The following is a 19,724-nucleotide window of genomic DNA, read 5'->3' as shown; positions in this document are numbered from 1 at the left end:
TCAGAAGAATCATAGACGACAGCCTTCAAACTCTCAAGAAGGGTTGAGGCCAAGCAGCAAAAGTGAATACCGGTTTTGTCTTTAAAATCAATCAGTCTGAGAGCTTTGCTTTGAGTTCTATACGAGGAGTAGAATCATCTCCTCCAACTGATTGTGGCGATGCTGCAGTCTCATTCACTGCATTGTTATCGATCCGCATGCTATCAATGCCTCTGAGCGCAGACTCATAGTCACTCCCACCACTGAGCGGTTCACGACTACTTGAGTCCACAACTCGTCTTGATGATGAGCCTTCTGATCGACCCAAGTGGAAGGATCCAGGTGCCTGAAATCATCAAACCACAGAATGAATAAAGGTGATCGAGAAGAAAAGAAGCATAACCAAAACTTACCAGCTTGTCTTTTGCAATTGCAGATTCGTTTGCGTTCTTGGTCTTCTGCTTCAGGGTAGAATCTATATATAGGATACAAACGCGCCTTGAGTATATACACAGCTATGTACCTGCATTTGCTTAAGGAAGAGACGGATAAAGCATAAGTAAATGTAAACCTTGACGCTTCTCAGCATTGCTGACAGCATGGTTTAATAATCCAGAGCTAGTTCCAACACCACCATCCTGACAAAAGAAGCATTTGCATTATTCATCTGTGTATTGTGTGTATATATATCATGAAAGGATGAAAAATCAAAAGTGTACTGATAGGTATCATAAGCTTACGTGAGGAAGAAGAATAAGGGGGTTGAGAAACAGAGCAATGGTGACGTGGCAGGAGACGTTGGATTTCAAAATAAATGAGAGGAAGGAAACCTGTGGAGTGAGAAAGAGTCTTTGGCCGTTACGAGAGTTATCGTCTCTAAATACTAGTTTGAGTCATTATGTATCTTTTATGCTTTGATGTTGATTGTTTAGACGCTATGAGTCTATCTCTCTCGTTCGCCATGAGAACGATGATTCGATCTTGATTCGCCATGAGAATCTAGTTTGTTTCATACTCAAAGCTGTATTCGTTTTCTATTGGAATTATACAAGAAGTTTACAAGTTCTTCGAGTTTCATAGATCTTTACTTTATCAGTGGTGCGGTGAAAAGTTCGAAGTACGCGACAATGTCAACAAATTCGATTCCAGTTCATCCTCGATTTCAAGATGACTTTGACGAATTCGACGCGAGAGCTAAAGCGGATTTGAATTTCGCGATAGGAGGTTTCACGAGGTTAAACGAGGCGAACGATGAGAAGACGGAGGAGACTAAAGTGATCAACACTCGATTATCTTCAATCGAATCGTCAATGGAGACGATGAGATCTGAGTTTCGAGTATCTAGGGCGTCGATTAGCTCTGATTTCAGATCGTTTATGACGATGGTGGGAAAACAACCAGCGGCGGAGGTCGAAGCTCATCTAGCTCGATTTTCCCAACCAGAATCTCCGCAAGATCAAGATCAGGTGCGTACTATTCCATTGGAACAAAACCGGGGTTTTCCACTAGGATATCGATCTGTGACGATGAATATTGTGAGTAGAGATAAAATGTTGAAGAAGATTGAGCTTCCTCATTTTGATGGGAGTAATGCCTATGAGTGGATTGTGGATGTGGAGAACTATTTTAGGATAGGGCAATACGAAGATAGAGAGAAGATTGATGTTTTACCGTTATGCCTACAAGGCCAAGTGAAGAGGTGGTTTGCGTGGGTGACAAAGCGAGGAGGTTTTGTTAGCTGAGATGATTTTAAAGACAGAATGATGTTGCGTTTTGCTAAGTCAATTGAGGATGAGCCAGCTACGAGATTGTTTGCGTTGAGACAGACTGGATCTGTGAGTCATTATGTATCAGAGTTCGAAGATTTATCAGCTCAAGTTCATGGTTTGGCACAGAGAGCAAGACAACAATACTCAGATGCAGAGTTGAATGCATTGAGGAGAGATAGGTTGTGCTTTAAGTGTAAAGCGCCTTGGTCTCGTACACATGATTGTCCGCTGAAGGAACTACGTATCATCACAGTAGTTAAAGGATTGGAAATGGAAGTGCTGGATCAGGAAGAAGATCACTTCTGTTTCGCCGAGACCAGCAAACAACAAGAGTTAATGACTCTGTCATTTAACTCTTTTCTTGGGATTGAATCTCCGAATACTACTAAGATGAGAGGGAGAATCAATCAGAAGGAGATAATTGTCATGCTCGATAGTGGAGCATCCCACAACTTCATTTCACCATCTGTTGTGGAAAAGCTACATTTGAAAGTTTCTGCAGCTTGTAGCTTGGATGTGTTGTTAGGGAATGGTGTTACTGTCAAGGCTTTTGGAGTTTGCCGAGCAGTACCATTTGTTCTCAGTATTACTAACTTCACAGCCGACTTTATCTCCTTAGAACTGGGAAGTGTGGATGTTATTTTAGGGGTGCAATGGCTGGAAACGTTAAGCAGATGTGAAGTTGACTGGAAGCAGCAGGAATTCACATTTGTCTATCAAGGGAAAAGAGTCACGTTGCTAGGACATCCGGAGTTGCATAGCATGCCTCTTTCCCTCAAGTCATTGTCTCCTAACTGTAACAGTGTGCATACTGGTAGGGAAGTGCAGTTGTTCACCGTTGCAGCAACATCAGTAGTACCAGAAATTGAAGACAAACTCCAGAAGTGGTTGGACAAATACGAGGATATTTTTGCCTTGCCTGAAGGTTTACCACCTTTACGAGGACCGGAACATTCTATTACTCTAGTTCCTGGCGTATCTGCAGTATCTGTTCACCCATATCGGTATCCTCACGCTCGAAAAGAAGTCATGGAACAGATGGTCAATGAAATGCTGACCGCTGGAATCATCCGCCCAAGCCTGAGCCCGTTTTCAAGTCCAGTTTTGTTAGTCAAAAAGAAAGATGGAGGGTTTCGTTTTTTTTGTTGACTACAGAGCCTTAAATCGATCAACAGTTCTTGATAAGTATCTGATCCCAGTTATTGATCAATTGTTGGACGAGCTTCATGATGCAAAGGTCTTTTCAAAATTGGATTTGCGTTCAGGATATCACCAAATAAGAATGCGGGAAGGAGATGTGGAGAAGACATCTTTTAGGACAGTGGTGGGCCATTATGAATTCTTGGTGATGCCATTTGGCTTAACCAATGCCCCAGCCATTTTTCAAGCTCTCATGAATAAAACCTTCAAACCATTCTTGAGAGATTTTGTTCTGGTCTTTTTTGATGATATCCTGATATATAGCAAGAGTGTGGAGCTTCATTTTCAACATCTAGAAGCGGTTTTGAGCGTTTTAAGGGAGCAAAAGCTTTTTGCAAACCGGAAAAAATGTTCTTTTGGAGTGAGTCAGGTGGAGTACCTAGGACATATTATATCACAAGCGGGTGTTGGTACAGACAATCAAAAGATCGAAGCTATGGTAAAGTGGCCAACTCCTAAAGCAGTGAAACAATTAAGAGGCTTCTTGGGCTTAACAGGGTACTATAGGAAGTTTGTATGAGATTATGGAATGATAGCAAGACCGTTAACGTCTTTACTGAAACGAGATCAGTTTGAGTGGTCAAGTGAAGCTCAGAAATCATTTGAAGAGTTAAAAACAGCTATGACAACAGCCCCTGTATTGACATTGCCAGATTTTCAGAAGATGTTTATTGTAGAAACTGATGCTTCAGGGTTTGGAGTAGGTGCAGTCCTCATGCAAGATAGAAAGCCGATATCTTTTTTCAGCCATGCCTTGACAGAACGAGAAAGACTAAAACCGGCGTATGAGAGAGAGTTAATGGCAGTGGTGATGGCAGTGAGAAAATGGAAACATTACTTGCTTGGCAGAAATTTTCAGGTGCATACAGATCAAAGGAGCATTAAGTACTTGTTGGAACAGAAAAAAGTAAACATGGAGTATCAGAGGTGGTTAACAAGGCTGCTTGGGTTCGATTTTGACATCTTTTATAAACCGGGTTGCGAGAATAAAGCCGCTGATGGGTTATCTCGTTGTATGTCTCATGCTTCAGCCTTGTTTGCAGTCACAGTCCCAATGGTCTTGCAGTGGGAAGATTTGTATAAGGAGATTGTGGAAGATGTCTCCATACAGTCAGTGATTCAGAAGTTGATGAGAAAGGAGTTGCAGTCTTCAAAGTTAAAGGTGATTGAAGGGAAATTGTGGTCAAAGCAGCGTTTGGTTATATCGAAGAACTCACGGTTCATTCCTTTAATATTGCACGAGTGTCATGATAGTAAGACATGAGGTCATTCAGGTGTTGTAAAGACATTACAGAGAGTTCAACGTTCTTTTACATGGAAGGGTATACGTAAAAGGATTCAGGATTATGTGGCTGAGTGCTCGGTGTGTCAGACGCATAAGCATTCGACGTTATCACCGACGGGGTTGCTAAATCCGTTACCTATTCCAGAAAGGATTTGGGAAGATATAAACATGGATTTTGTGGAAGGACTTCCGGTATCGAATGGAGTTAATGTGGTGTTGGTGGTGGTCGATAGGTTGAGTAAATCTGCTAACTTCCTTAGTTTGAAGCATCCGTTTACAGCGGCTGATGTAGCAAAGAAGTTTGTGTCGGAGATAGTGCGCTTACATGGTTACCCTCGCAGCATTGTCTCTGATCGTGATCGTATTTTCTTGAGTCAGTTTTGGAGGGAATGTTTTAAGCTTGCAGGAACGCAAAAGTTTAGTACAGCATTCCATCCTCAAACTGATGGACAATCTGAAGTATTAAACTGTTGCTTGGAGACATATCTTAGATGCTTTGTTTCATCTCACCCACGGACGTGGTCACAATTTCTTTGTTGGGCTGAGTACTGGTATAATACTTCATACCATACAGCGATTCAATCATCTCCTTTCAAAGTGTTATACGGGAGAGACCCTCCAGCTTTGTTGAGTTATGAAGAGGGATCGACAAGGAACTTTGATTTGGAGGAGTCATTACAACAGAGAGATGCAGCGTTGGGTGTGATTAAGAAAAGTTTGGTGCGATCTCAGGAGCTGATGAAAGTTCAGGCGGATAAGCATAGGAGGGATGTTGAATTGGTGGTTGGGGAGTTGGTATATTTGAAGTTACGGTCTTATCGTCAGCAATCGGTTGCGAAGAGGTTTTGTCAGAAACTTGCTGCTAAGTTCTATGGGCCTTTCAAGGTGTTAGAAAGGATTGGTAAAGCTGCCTATCGCTTGGAGTTACCACAAGAGTCACACATTCATCCGGTCTTTCACATTTCACAATTAAAGAAGGCTTTAGGTGTTGACTCTCAAGTACAGCAGTTACCACCAGTTTGTTTGGGGGAGGCGTTTGATGATTGGATTTCGGAGGAAGTGCTTGCGAAGCGTTACAATGAGAAATGTGATATGGAACTTCTCGTTCGTTGGAAAGATAGATCGGAGGTGGATGATTCTTGGATGTTCTCAAGGGAGTTTGTAGAATGTTTTCCATCCTTCAAGCTTGAGGGCAAGCTTGGTTTCGATGGACGGGGTATTGATAGGTATCATAAAGCTTACGTGAGGAAGAAGAATAAAGGGGTTGAGAAACAGAGCAATGGTGACGTGGCAGGAGACGTTGGATTTCAAAATAAATGAGAGGAAGGAAACCTGCGGAGTGAGGAAGAGTCTCTAAATACTAGTTTGAGTCATTTTGTATCTTTTATGCTTTGATGTTGATTGTTTAGACGCTATGAGTCTATCTCTCTCGTTCGCCATGAGAACGATGATTCGATCTGGATTCGCCATGAGAATCTAGTTTGTTTCATACTCAAAGCTGTATTTGTTTTCTATTGGAATTATACAAGAAGTTTACAAGTTCTTCGAGTTTCATAGGTCTTTACTTTATCATGTACATTGGCATGAGGTGATTGTTGATACTTGAGAACAGTCCAATCAAACACAAAATCAAATTGGAAACCTGAAAACAAACAAATAAGAAACACAATTTAGAGGGGATCAACACAAGAAGAAGAAGAGGGGAGAGAATAAATGAAGGACCTTCACGGATGAAAAGGTTGCGGAAGAGTCTCTTCAAATAAGCATAGTCAGGATTATCATCAAACCTAAGTTAATGAAAATAGGACGCAAACTCTGTTGGATAGCCTAGCCTGTGCATAAAATCTGAAAATAACACACTGATGCAAAGTTACATTTCTATCTATAGTCAGCGTTCTCTACTTCATCACATACTCACATAAAAATCATTCTCAGAAAAATATTTAATCTCACATCCAATGAACTGAATCTCACTGATAATGAAAAGCTCCGTTACCTGTATGGGATATGACGATGAGTTGAGCTGTCTCTATATTTCTTAGCCAAGCCAAAGTCTATGATGTAGACCTATAAATAGAAAGTGAAAAACAAAGTTTAGATCCCAAAACCAATGAAAACTTTTAACTGAAAGCTTATGAAGATGGAAAGATAACCTGATTTGTTCGTCTTCCTAAACCCATGAGAAAGTTATCCGGCTTTACATCGCGGTGAAGATACGACTTAGAATGGATGAACTCGAGACGATTTATCTGAGAGTGAAAACTCAGCACTAATATAGTTACACAATCAAGAATGACAATTCAATCAATTATAAAGCCTTGTTGTTACCATTTGATCAGCTAGCATGAGAACAGTCTTCAGAGTAAACTTCATATTGCAATAGCCAAAGAGATCTTCAAGGCTAGGACCAAGCAAATCCATGACTAAGACAATGTGGTCTCCCTCAACACCAAACCATTTCATGTTTGTAAACCCAGCTGCATTCAAATATAATCAGATGAGGAGGATTCAAAATAAAGCAGAGACACATTCATTAATACATACTTCCACCCTGGTGAACTCTATATATCCTCGACTCATATGATAGTTGCGGATGCATGCACAGTTTTCACACTTTCCTGCAAAAATACACAATTAAAAAAAAATCAACTTTGAACAAAAACTTATAAAGTCTTTTAACTTCAACAAGAGTTTGAAAAGACTCACAAGCTTAATACTTAATAGCGACCTCTTCGTTGGTCTGAACATCAGTTCCTGCAATCACGACAAGAAAGTCAGCAAAACTGAATGAGCCGCAAAATTTACAATGTAAATCTCTCGGAATGAGCCGCTACCGATTTTGCGTCCAAGCCGGAACTTACTCCCGATACGATGTGTTCCACAAAGGAACGAGGGAGGAGAGGAGGCAAATAGTGGAGTTGTTGTTTGGAAGCGAGTAGGTGAGGAATTTGTGGAGTTTTGGTTCAAGAAGAAACAGAGTTGAAGAGAAGACAAAGAGAGAGGAGGAAGAAGAAAAGGAACCTGAAGTGTGTCGCTTTGCCTTTTGCCTGTGGGTCTTTTGTCATTTTTCTCGTCTCTTTTCCTTTTTTTTTTTTTTCTGGTCTCACCATCAACTTTTCATTAACCAAAGAGTTTTACAATGAGATTGACCACATTGAATTTCTACCACAAATACAACAAAGCATCTTAGCAACACCCTAGAACACTCACTAGCACATTCACTAGGTGATTTCTTACTCGGATCCAGCGCAACCTAGAGTACTTTGTTGTAATTTCAACCACAGTAGGGTAAGAGAGCTCCACGACTTGGAGCAAACCACCCATTAGACCACCTAAATTGACCAAACGAGATGACAATTCTAAAAATCAACAATAACAAAGGTAAAAACCAGAATACAATTCGGCCCAGGACATTGGACTCCTAAAGATTAGAGTGACAGACCCAGTCCAACATCTCATCGCCTTGCGGCGCAAATCCAGTGAAAACCCGTTGTTGTCAAGGTTCAGAATCCGCTCCTTAGCCATGAACCGGGAACTTTCCCGTACTGAAATTCGGGCTTTGGCGAACATACCGTGACCGGAACAGTAATTAAGGTTAATAATGGCATGAGGCTTCACCACCGAGCGAGACATGAGACGTCACCGCCGGCGCTGGGATGTGAACCCCCACCGTGTACCCGCTGCAGAGCTCATCCTCCGGTAGACTCCTCCGGTGAAGAAAACCCTGCGACGCGTCTTCCACGAGAACCGAGGACCAGAACCATATTCACCAACCGTCATATCTCATCTCCGTTTGGCTCACCGTCACACTGGATCGGAGATCCAAGGTGGAGGAGATTTCCCACTAAGCCACGCGCCGTTTCCGTGAGAGGAGCGTCCGAGATCTAAAACGGAAAATCGATTCGTTGACTCCTCTCAACCCTAAAAGCCTACCTGCCTCGATTCCGCCTTCCTACGACTCACTGCTCCTCCAAGAACGCCTTGAGATGGCCCCTTGACCACACAAGTCTCCGGAGTCACCCCAACAAGCCAGAACAGCACGTATCTCGTCTTAGGGATTGGGACAAAATCGAGAAGGCAAAGAGAAAATAAGGTAGAAGGGGAAGAGGGGACCCTCCAGTCACCGGACGTAGTCGGACCGGAGCTAGATCTGTGAAACTTTTTTTTTCCTTGGCGGCTGAGAGGAAGTCGAGAGAGAAACTAGGGTTATGAATGAACTAGTGTTTTTTCTATATTCCGTCTCTCTTCCTTCTTTGGTTGGTCATGTTTTGATATCCGGATATTCGGTTCATTAAGTTTCAATTATTTTTAGATTCTCCATTCGGAGAACAATTTTTATATTGGTTCGGTTTACATTTCACCAGTATTATAAAACTGGACCGGATTTAACCATGGATTGAACTGATAGTAAACCCAAACAAGATGAGTTTGGGCTATTTCTTAACCACGTTGGCCCTTGGCAGTGAAGATTATGAACGTCTATTTCTATCGACACAGTCAGTGGCGGATCTAGGATGAATTTTTACTCCGGGCAAAACGAACAAAACACTAGCAACAAAACTCGGGGCATTATTAAAACTAGAGGCAAAGACCCGGCGCTAGACATTGTTATTGTTCTATCTTAATGTCTATGTGATAACTTGTTTGTGAATTTTATGTTTTGGTGAAGTCATTAATATTCAAGGATTTATATTGTAATATGTTGAGGTGTGGTGATGAACTCTGATATTTGTTTTTTTGCGGTTGGTGTTATATATTTGTTGTGTTGGGAGAGTAAGTTTATATGTTGATTATACCATTTAGTTTTAAAATTCATTATTTTACACTTATGTCTTGTGTGTTGATTATATATATTTATATCAATAACGTCTAATATATAACCTGAAGTGATTGAGTTTTTTTTTGTGCTAATTAATTTATTTCTTAGTAGCCATATCTATAGCTAACCATTAATGAGAGTGTTTATATGTCAAATGCCTTAAAATAATATTAAAATCTGTTTATAAATTTCGATCCCAACAAATTTGCATTTTTTTACAGTAATTAATGAATTCTAGCAGCTATAATACCCTCAATGTTTATTAAATGGTGGAAATTTCTTTTCCTAAAGGTTTATATCATTTAGTTTATAATATGGTTTTATACCTTTGATTGTATTTTTTGTAAACAGAATTTTTAAAGGAGTGCATAATAGGTTACATAAGTTTCATTTATATCGTAGTAGTTGACGTCGCATAAACCATATTGTGATTTATAATAATAATAACTAGATTAAGACCCGCGCCTTGCACGGAATAAACATTATATATATAAATTATTTTATGTATTATATGTTCTTACATATTATGAAATAATAAATATATATTGAATAATTAAAAGTCAGTAACTATTACATATATAATTAAATTGGTGCAAACGTATAAATCAATTTTATTAATTCAAACAATTTTTTAAAAAAAATTGATAGGATATGTAATTAAATTTAAATGATATTAACATACATAATATATTTTTAATATTAATGTCTAGTAGATGATGCTTTCTACTCATATGTTTTTTTGATCATGTGTATCTTTAATAGCAAAAACTTTAAATTATTGATAACAAAATTTTCCTTGTAGGATTAATAATTTTAATAATTTATAATTTAAAAACATTAATCAATGTTAGTTCAAAACTTTTATCAAAAAAAATTATTCAAAGTAAATTTTGAAATTAAAATATTTATTTATTCAATATGGTTTATAGTTTAATTTACAATGATATATATACATATATATTTTAAATATTAATGATTAATTAAATTATACTTTTATTTATATGATTTTGTAATCATTTGTATTTTGTCATAACAAATATTTTAAACCATGGATCGCAAAATTTGAATGTGAGACTTTTAACAGTTTTAGTAATTTATAGTCGTTTTTTTTAATTCAAAATATAACATATACAGAAAAATCTATATTTTTATAATATGGTTATTGTGATTTTTTTAAATTATTTTAATAGTTTAAAATTAAACAAATTGATAGAAGATACATTTTTTTATCAGATCTTTATTATTCAAAATCATTAATTGTCATATATACTTTAGACACATTAGGCAATTCCGTAATTTTTATTTAAGGAAATAATAAATGACAATAATAATAAATTTATGGTTAGTTTAATAAAAAGCTTATTATATAATTATATGAACCAACATATTTCTCTAATAATTCTAAGAATCATCCTAGTGATGACACGTGTCTACAAAAAGAAGTTGTAATGTTTAACAAATAATATATAGGGGATTATGGGTTCATTTGATTTCTCTCAGCGAAGCTATTACTTACCAAAAAACACGAAGACTTTGCAGTCTCTTGTCACTGTCGTCGTTTCACTCGATCGAATACGTAGACATCTGAGAAGCAAGGCTGAGCTTGATCGGAGAGTGCTGAAGCTGCTGATCTACGCAGGCGATGGTCCACATGGCTTGGTGCTGCCACTCGAGCTCGTGGCTTCTGCTGAAGATTCTGATGCTCTATAATCTTGTACATGTGAGCGACCCTAGCAACTTCAAAACGATCCAATCTCACAATGGAACCGGTTTTCAAAGATGACCGGTACTGGTTGGCCCGATTAGCTGGAATGAAACCATGAATTACCGAGTCCTGTATGAAAATAAAAGAAGATCATTAGTATTTCATGAAAAAGATCATAGACAAAACTAAATAAACATGAAGAAGCGTGATCATTAGTATTTCATGAAAAAGGTCATAGACAAAACTAAATAAACATGAAGAAAAGTTTCATATCTGAACAAAAGAGAAGCTGTGATATATTTTAAAGGACAAATAACAAAGGAAATAGGTTAGAAATAATCTTCACCAACTCATCGAGGAGGAGAATCGTTATTCCCATGAACTCTTCATTCTTGTTGATGTTCCGAGAATCCCAAAAGCGGATGGGGCGACCAACAACAGACTGAGCGGATCTTCCGAGGCGAAGAGAGTCAAACGTGGAGTTGGCGATGGCGGCGGCGGCGTTAGCGACTAGAGCTGCTGATGAAGCCATTTCCGTAACGGATTTAGAGACTTAAAGATCGTAAAAAGTGGGGAAAAAAAGTATGAGGAAAACGATAGCTTACTACTTGGAACTCTATATATAGGAGTCTTCGGGAGACGTTCGGAAGGTGTTACAGGAGGACGTTTCGTCGTCAGAGGAAGTGTTGAGAGTCATTAAGATCGCGTTACATAGGTGAGAGGCCTGAAGAGGAATCAACCACAAATGAAGGATCTGGAAAACGACGGCTCCCTCGTTTTTGTTTATCAATACGCGGAAGATGTCCTAATCTACATTATGAATACGAAGCCCACTTAATAGATATGAACAAATACGAAGCCCAAAAAGTAACACATAAATCCTTAGCCCATGCTTTAAAAAAAAATTAAGGTGGGTCCCACAAAATCTGACGTGGCGCGCTGGAGAGTCTCGAAACTGGCTCATTATAATATTGATTCTAAACAAAATTACACAAAAAAAAAAATCATGGGGGCAGCTGCCCCAGGCACTCCCCATCTAGTTCCGCCACTGAAACAACATAGGTGTGATGTGAAAATCACCGCCCTTCAATTGGCCTCCCCTGGCTCTTCCACCTCTATCTAAACAATATAAAAGATAGGCTACGTTTGGGGTACCAGTTTAGTGACCCTATATCCTCACGTTGTTTATAGAGATCAAAATCCTTAGGAATAATGAATCAATTTCACTAAGACATTCAATACACCCGTTACTATGATTAAGGTAGAACATGTGAGGAACAAAGGAGCACTATACGATTAAGATAAATCATTGTAATAAATGTAAATATATCATTTTTTATTTATAAATTCTAGTGTAATTTAAACTCTTCTTTTTACAATTGTAAAATAAACTCTATGAAATATCTGTTTATTGTATGTGATTTCTGATATATAAATTACTACAATTATATTTTTTTTTTAAATTGTAGAAATTTCAGAAAGAAAAAAGAAGAAGAAAAATCTCAGTTTTAAGGTATTAGATATCGGAATCTCCAAAAAAACTTAAAAATCTATTCTTTAGGAATCAAATTCATAAATTCATTACGTACTTTCTCGGTGCGTTACAGAACCAAACACTATTTTACCTTTAGTTTGCAAATAAATCAAAATAGGAAACAAATATCAAAAATGAAGGAAAGGAAAAGATATTGCCGCGTAGGTGGGTCTTATAAAGTGCCCCAGCTATTTCTGCCAGCTCATTTCATATCTAAATAATAACGGCCCCTTTTCTATTTTTATTTATTTATTTAATTTTCTCCCTGGGCTGTTAGGGTTTTAAGGGGTCTTTCACTCTTATCCTCCGTTTCCTCCGCCAGATTCTCCTCTTGATTGCGAGAAGATGAGCAACGACAAAGACAACTTGAACATGTCCGGTCTCACCGCCGGTATGTATATCCCCTCTCTCTCTCTTTCTCTATAGAACGACGTCGATTTTCATGTGGATTTTATTTTAAAATGCTTCTGTTTTTGCTTTATTAGCTCTTAACGAGGAGGATCGAGCAGGCCTTGTTAATGCTCTCAAGGTGACTTCTTTTTTGGGTTTACTGTTGGGATTTGTTTTCTCTGCATCTTTACTTTGAAAGTTTGTAACTTACAGACAGTTGCTATATATGTGATTTTTACTGATTTTTGAGAATTGATGGGATCAAATTGGTTTAGAGCAACTTGATCTCTGCATCTTGATCATTTCAAGATAAAGGATTGTCTCTGCATCTTGATTTGATTGTTACTCTGTCTGTTTGTGCTGTTTTGATGGGATTAAAATGGTTTAGAGCAACGGACTTTGGGTTTGAGAATTGTCTCTGCATCTTGATTTGATTGTTTTGTGTGTGTGTGTGTGTGTGTGCAGGATAAGTTGCAGAATTTGGCTGGACAACACTCGGATGTCCTTGAGAACTTGACTCCGGCAGTCAGGAAGCGTGTTGAGGTTCTAAGAGAGATTCAAGTGAGTTAACCTTCCAGCTAGATCACTATAGACCTAGTCTCTTTTTAATTTGTGATCTTGGATTTTGCATTTAGTTTGAATTAGTTGGACCTGATGATATTTTTGGGGAGTCTTAAAATTCTTTTTTTTTTGCTACATTGCAGAACCAACATGATGAAATTGAAGCAAAGTTCTTCGAAGAGAGGGCAGCTCTAGAAGCTAAGTATCAAACGTTGTATCAGCCTTTCTACACCAAGGTATGAAAAAATGATCTTTGATTCTTTTCATCACGTGAAATCTCGATTAAGAAACGTTTGATATGACTTCTCTCAGTTGCTACTTAGTGTACTTTCTTTGTTGATCAATAATAATGATTATACTTGATATTCATGCTTTTCTGCTTTCCCGACATTATTAGAATAAGACTAATAAAAGTTCAATAAGACTTCTCTCTCTCTTGTATGATTTATAAGTGATGTTGATGATCATATTCAGAGATGTGAGATTGTGACCGGTGTGGTTGAAGTTGAAGGTTTACCTGAGGAAGTGAAAACAGAACAAGGAGCAGATAAAGCTGCTCAAGGTTTGTTATCAGTAGTTACTTAGACTAAACTATTGTTGTGTTTTTTTTTAGCTTCCAATTATAGTGAAATCATCTGTTTTTTTACTCTCTGCAGAGAAAGGAGTACCGGATTTCTGGCTTATCGCACTGAAGAACAACGAAATTACCACTGAGGAGGTTCGCTTATTTGGATACTCTATTCTTTTTATGAAGAGTCTACTCTCTTAGTCTTGATGTTTTTTTTTTGTTTCGCATGATTGTAGATAACTGAGCGAGATGAAGGTGCTCTCAAATATCTTAAGGACATCAAGTGGAATAGGGTTGAAGAACCAAAAGGGTTCAAGCTCGAGTTTTTCTTTGATGAGAACCCTTACTTCAAGAACACTGTCTTGACCAAGACATATCACATGATTGATGAAGATGAGCCTATCCTCGAGAAGGCCATTGGGTATGATCCTTTGCTCTCTATCTATATATTTGCTTTTTTTTTTGTTTCTAAAAGACAAAGAAGTCTTATTGATGGTTAAACTAATATTGTACAGGACGGAGATTGAGTGGTATCCTGGAAAATGTTTGACTCAGAAGATCCTGAAAAAGAAGCCAAAGAAGGGATCCAAAAACACAAAGCCGATCACTAAGACTGAGGACTGTGAGAGTTTCTTCAACTTCTTCAGTCCACCTCAAGTTCCTGAGGACGAGGATGATCTTGATGATGACATGGTATGGCCATCCACAAAAGCAGTTTTAGTTTTGGACTCAGTACTTCAGAATGCTTTAAATGCTAACCTGATAATTTATTCGTGCACAGGCTGATGAACTCCAAGGCCAAATGGAGCATGATTACGATATTGGGTATGTACCTTGTTATATCTCATCTTCAGTTCTATTTGCTTCTTAAATTACTTTTAGGATCTGAATCTGTCCACTGTTTTATCATGTAGATCAACCATTAAAGAGAAAATCATTTCCCATGCTGTGTCATGGTTCACTGGTGAAGCTGTTGATCCAGATGACCTTGAGATTGATGAGGACGATGATGATGAGATTGATGAAGATGATGATGAGGACGACGAGGAAGATGATGAGGACGAGGATGATGATGATGATGAGGAAGATGACGAGGATGAAGAGGCAGAGCTAGGAAAGAGGAGAAGAAAGAAGGTACTATGTGGTTAAAATGTTTTTACCCTCTGTTTCTCTTTTATAAAGTTAAAACCTTGTGAACTGATCTTGGTGGTTTCTCGTTGTTTTGTGCAGTCATCAGCTGGGCACAAGGTTTAACGATCACAAAATCTCAACCTTAGGATCTCTTTCTTGTTGAATAATTAAAGGGTTTTCTCTGTGATCAGAAGTCGGGAAGAAGTCAACTTGCTGAAGGTCAACAAGGTGAGAGGCCCGCGGAGTGTAAGCAGCAGTGAGTATGATGAAGAAGAAGAAGAAGAAGGAAGAGTCAGTCTGGTCTTTGTGTTTTCTTAATTTGAAGAGTCATGGTCCGTCGGTTTATATGATATAAATCAAGTTTTGGGTGGTGGTTTGCTAGAAAAAAAAATTGTTTTTTTGGTTTGGGTTTGGTTGCGTCTGATTTTTCATTTGTAATGTGTTCTTCTTGAACTGCTTTGAGAAATAGTAATTTGTCGTTGGTCAAATTTGGACTCAATTTATATTTACGAGTTTTCAATATTTAAAAAAAAAAATTACATAATAATAGACAAATTCGAAATATACAGTAAAAACTCTAAATTAAAAATGGATCGGTTTGCCAAAAAATGACCTAAAATTTGATATTGAATACAAAATAAATTCTAAATATAGTTAAATGCAAAAATAATTTATAAACCTAGTGGAATTACAATCAGGTTCGTATGATCAGACAGAAAAAAACTTGTATTCACTCTGATGATTAAATCACAATATTTTATCTTAAAAAAAAAATTATAAAATATATAAAAAAATATTTTGACGGGGAATAAATTAAAATCATATAATTATAAATAATTCAAAATGTTATTAATTTAAATTTACTAAAATTAAATTATTTTCAACATAGATGAGTAGACTGCATTATTGTTTGTATTTATAAGGTTAGATTTTAGAATTTTTTTTAATTTTTTTTTTAATTTGACTTATATATGTTTAGTTTTGTGTATATTAAACATTTTATAAATTGATATTAATTTTAATGAAGTATTTGTTGTTATTTAGTTATTTGATTTTAGGGTTTAGGTGACGTTTTGAAAAAATTTCTAACATATGATAAACTAGAATATTTTTTGGGAAGTTTTCAAGAATGACAAGTAGTTTAGAGTTTAGAAGACTTCTTAGAAAGTTTTCTAATGAAATTTATGTTAAACGACTTTTCAAGAAGTTTTCCAAAACCGAAGCTTCAATGGTTTGTCTCTGGTAGTCTTTTCGGAAGCTATTGGAACCGTAGATTCAAGGTTGAGAGCATTTATCTATCGTTAGCTCGCGACAATTAACTTGTCTTCTCGGACTTTAGCATTGCCTTTGGTTTGAGCTCTCTTCACGGTCATTTATTTTTAAGTTGTCTTCTTATCATCTTTCTTTTCTGATTGTGTTGATGTGTGTATAGAGGCGAATGCATATCATTTTTTTATTGAGGGCATAAGTAAAATTGGTTAATGAATTAAAACTATATTTGTTAAAAACAATGGGGCATATTGAGTTTATTCAATTTTTTACATGAAATTTTGAAAAATTGATGGGGGCAGATGCCCCCCTCTCACATAGCGTGGCTCCGCCAAATGTGTGTAGTTGTTTGTTTAGTTTAGATTATGCATTCCGTTACTTGTTTTTTTTATAATTTCGGTCGAAAACTAAAAATTAGAATAATAATTTAATTTTTTTACAAAACACGGTATGAACTCCATCTCGTACTTAAGAGGAGCCATGCAAGTCTTAAACTTTTTAATTATTTCAAAAAGTCAATTGATAAGGATAGGATAACCCGGGCGGTTAGGCCAAAGAATTACTAAGGACATTTTTATCTCCACTCCATTTTTTCCCTTTAAAATAGAGTAAAAGTAAATATTGATTAAGAAATGCTTCAACTCTATATCTCACTCCATGGTGGAGTAATCTTATACATTTAATGGATTTGTACCTTTATATATTAAATTATATTTATGATGATAACCGATGTGGGATTGTGTTATTATGTTTAGCCCACTTTTGCCTTCGGGCCTCGGTATTAAACGGAACGGGATAGGCCGTGGCCGTCCAATGTTGTTTGTGAACCCAATTAATTTAACAGCCTTTCTAACAAGGAGGCATATATTCTCTGAACCAGGCAAGGTACATTTTTGCTTTATTATCAGATCTCGCATGTCCAAAGAGGTTGCCTTGAAGTGTCTCAAGAAGCCCATGCTTGATATTCCTTCAATAGCTGAAAACGAGCAAAAGAGCATGTCAAGGTTACTACAGGGATGGTATTTCAGGAAATCGAATGTGTATATTTACATATTTACGAAAATCGGATCATATAATTACAAGAATCACAGTTTTTCTTGTTGCATTTTCTTCCCTGAGTTAGAATCAGATTTAACATTTGCGTAAATGTTGTTTTACAAAGCTAAACAAATTCCTCTGGCGAGAAGAAAGAGGAATACATGATGGCCATGCAGTTTAAAAACAGTGGCCAAAGAGAAACCAAGGATAGCTTAAGGGTCTAACGTTGATGCAGAAAAAGCGAATAAAAGGTAATAATATAGATCCATGTATCCCTGCATACCTGAGACAAGATAAGTCTAAGAATCTGGAACACTTATTTATATAATTTAAAAAAATAAATTGAAGTTTTTTTTGGAGAAATCCACATTGAAACTTTCATTATGAGAATTATTCACCCTCGAGGTTCTTTCTTGACTTTTTTTTCTCATCTTTCAGTTTTGGCCCCTTCTGGCTATGTCCGTCATGCGGTCATAATAGTCATTTCTGCCACGACTCGGCATGACTCCATCCTACGGCGCCCTTAACATTTACTTCTCGTGGGTACTTCCTGTTAAGCTACGGCGCCCTTATCATCAACGTGTCTTAACTTCACATAATTTCTCATTTACTCAATATTCTCATTCTCATTAACTCATTCGTCGCTGGACGCCACCCGTTCTCGATGTCAAATATAATACTCTTCATACTCAACATTCGATTTAATCGATCATTCATTTCCATTAGTTCATTTACATCTGATACCAATTGCAACATTCTCATTTTACATTCATCTAATAACTTAGGTGTGCAGTTCTTTCTAGCATCCTAACTTTCATGAACAATCATCTCAAGCATCAAGGCAACCGATCACACAACAAGCAAACAATCATCATCATTCATCACAGCAACACAAGATAGTCCATTAATTTTTAACAATGTGACAGTTTTTACGCATCATGATTCATAGATCTAACAACTTAGCATCCATTATGATCTATCAACCTAATCATCAAGAAAGGACTAACCAAAACCTAATTCCAACATCAAAGAGTATACAGATCATGAGAACAAACTGGGTTCGAATCACCTTACCTTATTTAAATCTGGAACTAGATCTGGAGAACAAGCGACAAGGGAGACGAGATCTAGCGACGAACAACAACACACAGCCACCACCACCACTCGCGACCACCATCTTGGATCCAGCGAGGAGAGAGAGTGTGTGGAGAGGAGAGAGAGATGGCGCATGAGAGAGAGAAAGAGGAGAGAGATCACAACGGGAGAGAGGGAGGAGAGAGAGACGGCGCATAGGATTTTGAGTCTCTGGAATTTTCCTGCAGAGCTTCGCTTTAGTTTCTAAATGAGACGAAAGAGAAGGGAACCCTAGGTCTTCTCCACTATTGGACCGTATACAAGCCATTTTCCTTTTATGGACCGGTTTGGGACCATCACACTATCGCCTAGTTTTGTGTTGAAATGCGACGAGGTTCGAGAAAGACACAATATTGCTTGGCGTTTCTTCTATTGGGCTGGTAAGCAGAGGAAGTATATAGACAACTCGAGTGTTATGTCTCACTGGTTGATGTATTGGCTATGGTGAAAGATGTGGATAGAGTTAAGTTTGTCTGTCCTGAAATTATGAGAACGGAGTTTCATATGATTGTTTCATTGATTATGAGCGTGTTTTTGAAGTTATGGAAAGTGGCAGGATCAAACCCGATACGACGATCAAGGGTTATTGTAAAGCAGGGCAGACACAAAAAGCTATGGAGAAGCTTAGAGATATGGATGCAAGAGGCGTTGATGCTGATAAGATTACATATATGACGATAATTCAGGCGTGTTATGCAGATAGTGATTTTGGTTCTTGCGCGGCTTTCTATCAAGAAATGAATGAGAAGAGACTTCAAGTCCCGTCTCATGCGTATAGTTTAGTGATTGGAGGATTTTGCAAGGAGGGGAAGTTATACGAATGATATGCTGTTTTCGAGAATATGATACGTAAAGGTTGTAAACCAAATGTAGCTATATACACTGTTTTGATAGATGGTTACGAATGTGGAATTGTTGAAGATGTGCTAAGGCTATTATAGAGAATGATTAGAATAATGAACGTAGGAATGGGGTGACTAAAGACGCTTTTATTAGAATCAACAAGAGGTTACAAGATTGACGGGAAATAAGGAGACAAGATCAAAGGTTTAAGCAACAGGATCAAAGAGATGATTAGGAAACCCTAGATCTAGCCGCTTCTGTGTGTGTTGTCCAAAAGTCCCCCTTTTCGTTGTCTCCTCATCCCCTCTTATAGTGTAACCGTCCGTGATGCCCTAATCGTGTCGTCCTTTGGGCCATGTCATTAAATGCCGAGTATGCGGGCCTTGGTACTGTTCTCTATTAGCCGAGCGTATTTAGTCGGCTTAGCTGATCGGCTAAAAGTACTTTGGGATCGAGCCGACACCTTTAGCCGCTTAAGCCGACTAAACTGGTCAAGCTT

At 37.7% G+C, this 19,724-nt stretch overlaps 2 protein-coding genes across 3 annotated transcripts; one reads left to right on the top strand and one right to left on the bottom strand.

The window, feature by feature from the left end:
- Positions 1 to 8,013, bottom strand: LOC106302337 (casein kinase I isoform delta-like). Its single transcript, XM_013738866.1, is given in 12 exon segments — positions 1 to 325; positions 393 to 494; positions 5,799 to 5,875; positions 5,956 to 6,064; positions 6,067 to 6,300; positions 6,387 to 6,482; positions 6,562 to 6,710; positions 6,778 to 6,851; positions 6,951 to 6,989; positions 7,040 to 7,315; positions 7,496 to 7,592; positions 7,911 to 8,013. Coding segments are annotated over 12 exon segments (1,590 nt in total). The 3' UTR covers positions 1 to 91.
- A 4,480-nt stretch (positions 8,014 to 12,493) lies between these two features.
- On the top strand, positions 12,494 to 15,440 carry LOC106301360 (nucleosome assembly protein 1;2). 2 transcript variants are annotated; one of them, XM_013737739.1, is made up of 12 exons: positions 12,494 to 12,682; positions 12,777 to 12,820; positions 13,147 to 13,242; positions 13,386 to 13,478; positions 13,717 to 13,804; positions 13,899 to 13,960; positions 14,047 to 14,231; positions 14,326 to 14,503; positions 14,592 to 14,635; positions 14,725 to 14,944; positions 15,041 to 15,058; positions 15,136 to 15,440. In XM_013737739.1, the coding sequence occupies exons 1-12, from the start codon at positions 12,637 to 12,639 to the stop codon at positions 15,199 to 15,201; spliced, it is 1,140 nt and encodes a 379-aa protein (XP_013593193.1). In that variant the 5' UTR covers positions 12,494 to 12,636; the 3' UTR covers positions 15,202 to 15,440. The 2 variants fall into 2 exon arrangements, with proteins under 2 accessions (XP_013593193.1, XP_013593192.1); XM_013737738.1 differs by having other exon boundaries at positions 15,133 to 15,440.
- The last annotated feature ends 4,284 nt before the right edge of the window (positions 15,441 to 19,724 follow it).

This window comes from Brassica oleracea, chromosome C7 (genome assembly GCF_000695525.1).
Source record: "Brassica oleracea var. oleracea cultivar TO1000 chromosome C7, BOL, whole genome shotgun sequence".
Lineage (NCBI taxonomy): Eukaryota > Viridiplantae > Streptophyta > Magnoliopsida > Brassicales > Brassicaceae > Brassica > Brassica oleracea.
The sequence above is the reverse complement of the archived record's forward strand: the minus strand, read 5'-3'. Positions and strand labels throughout refer to the sequence as shown.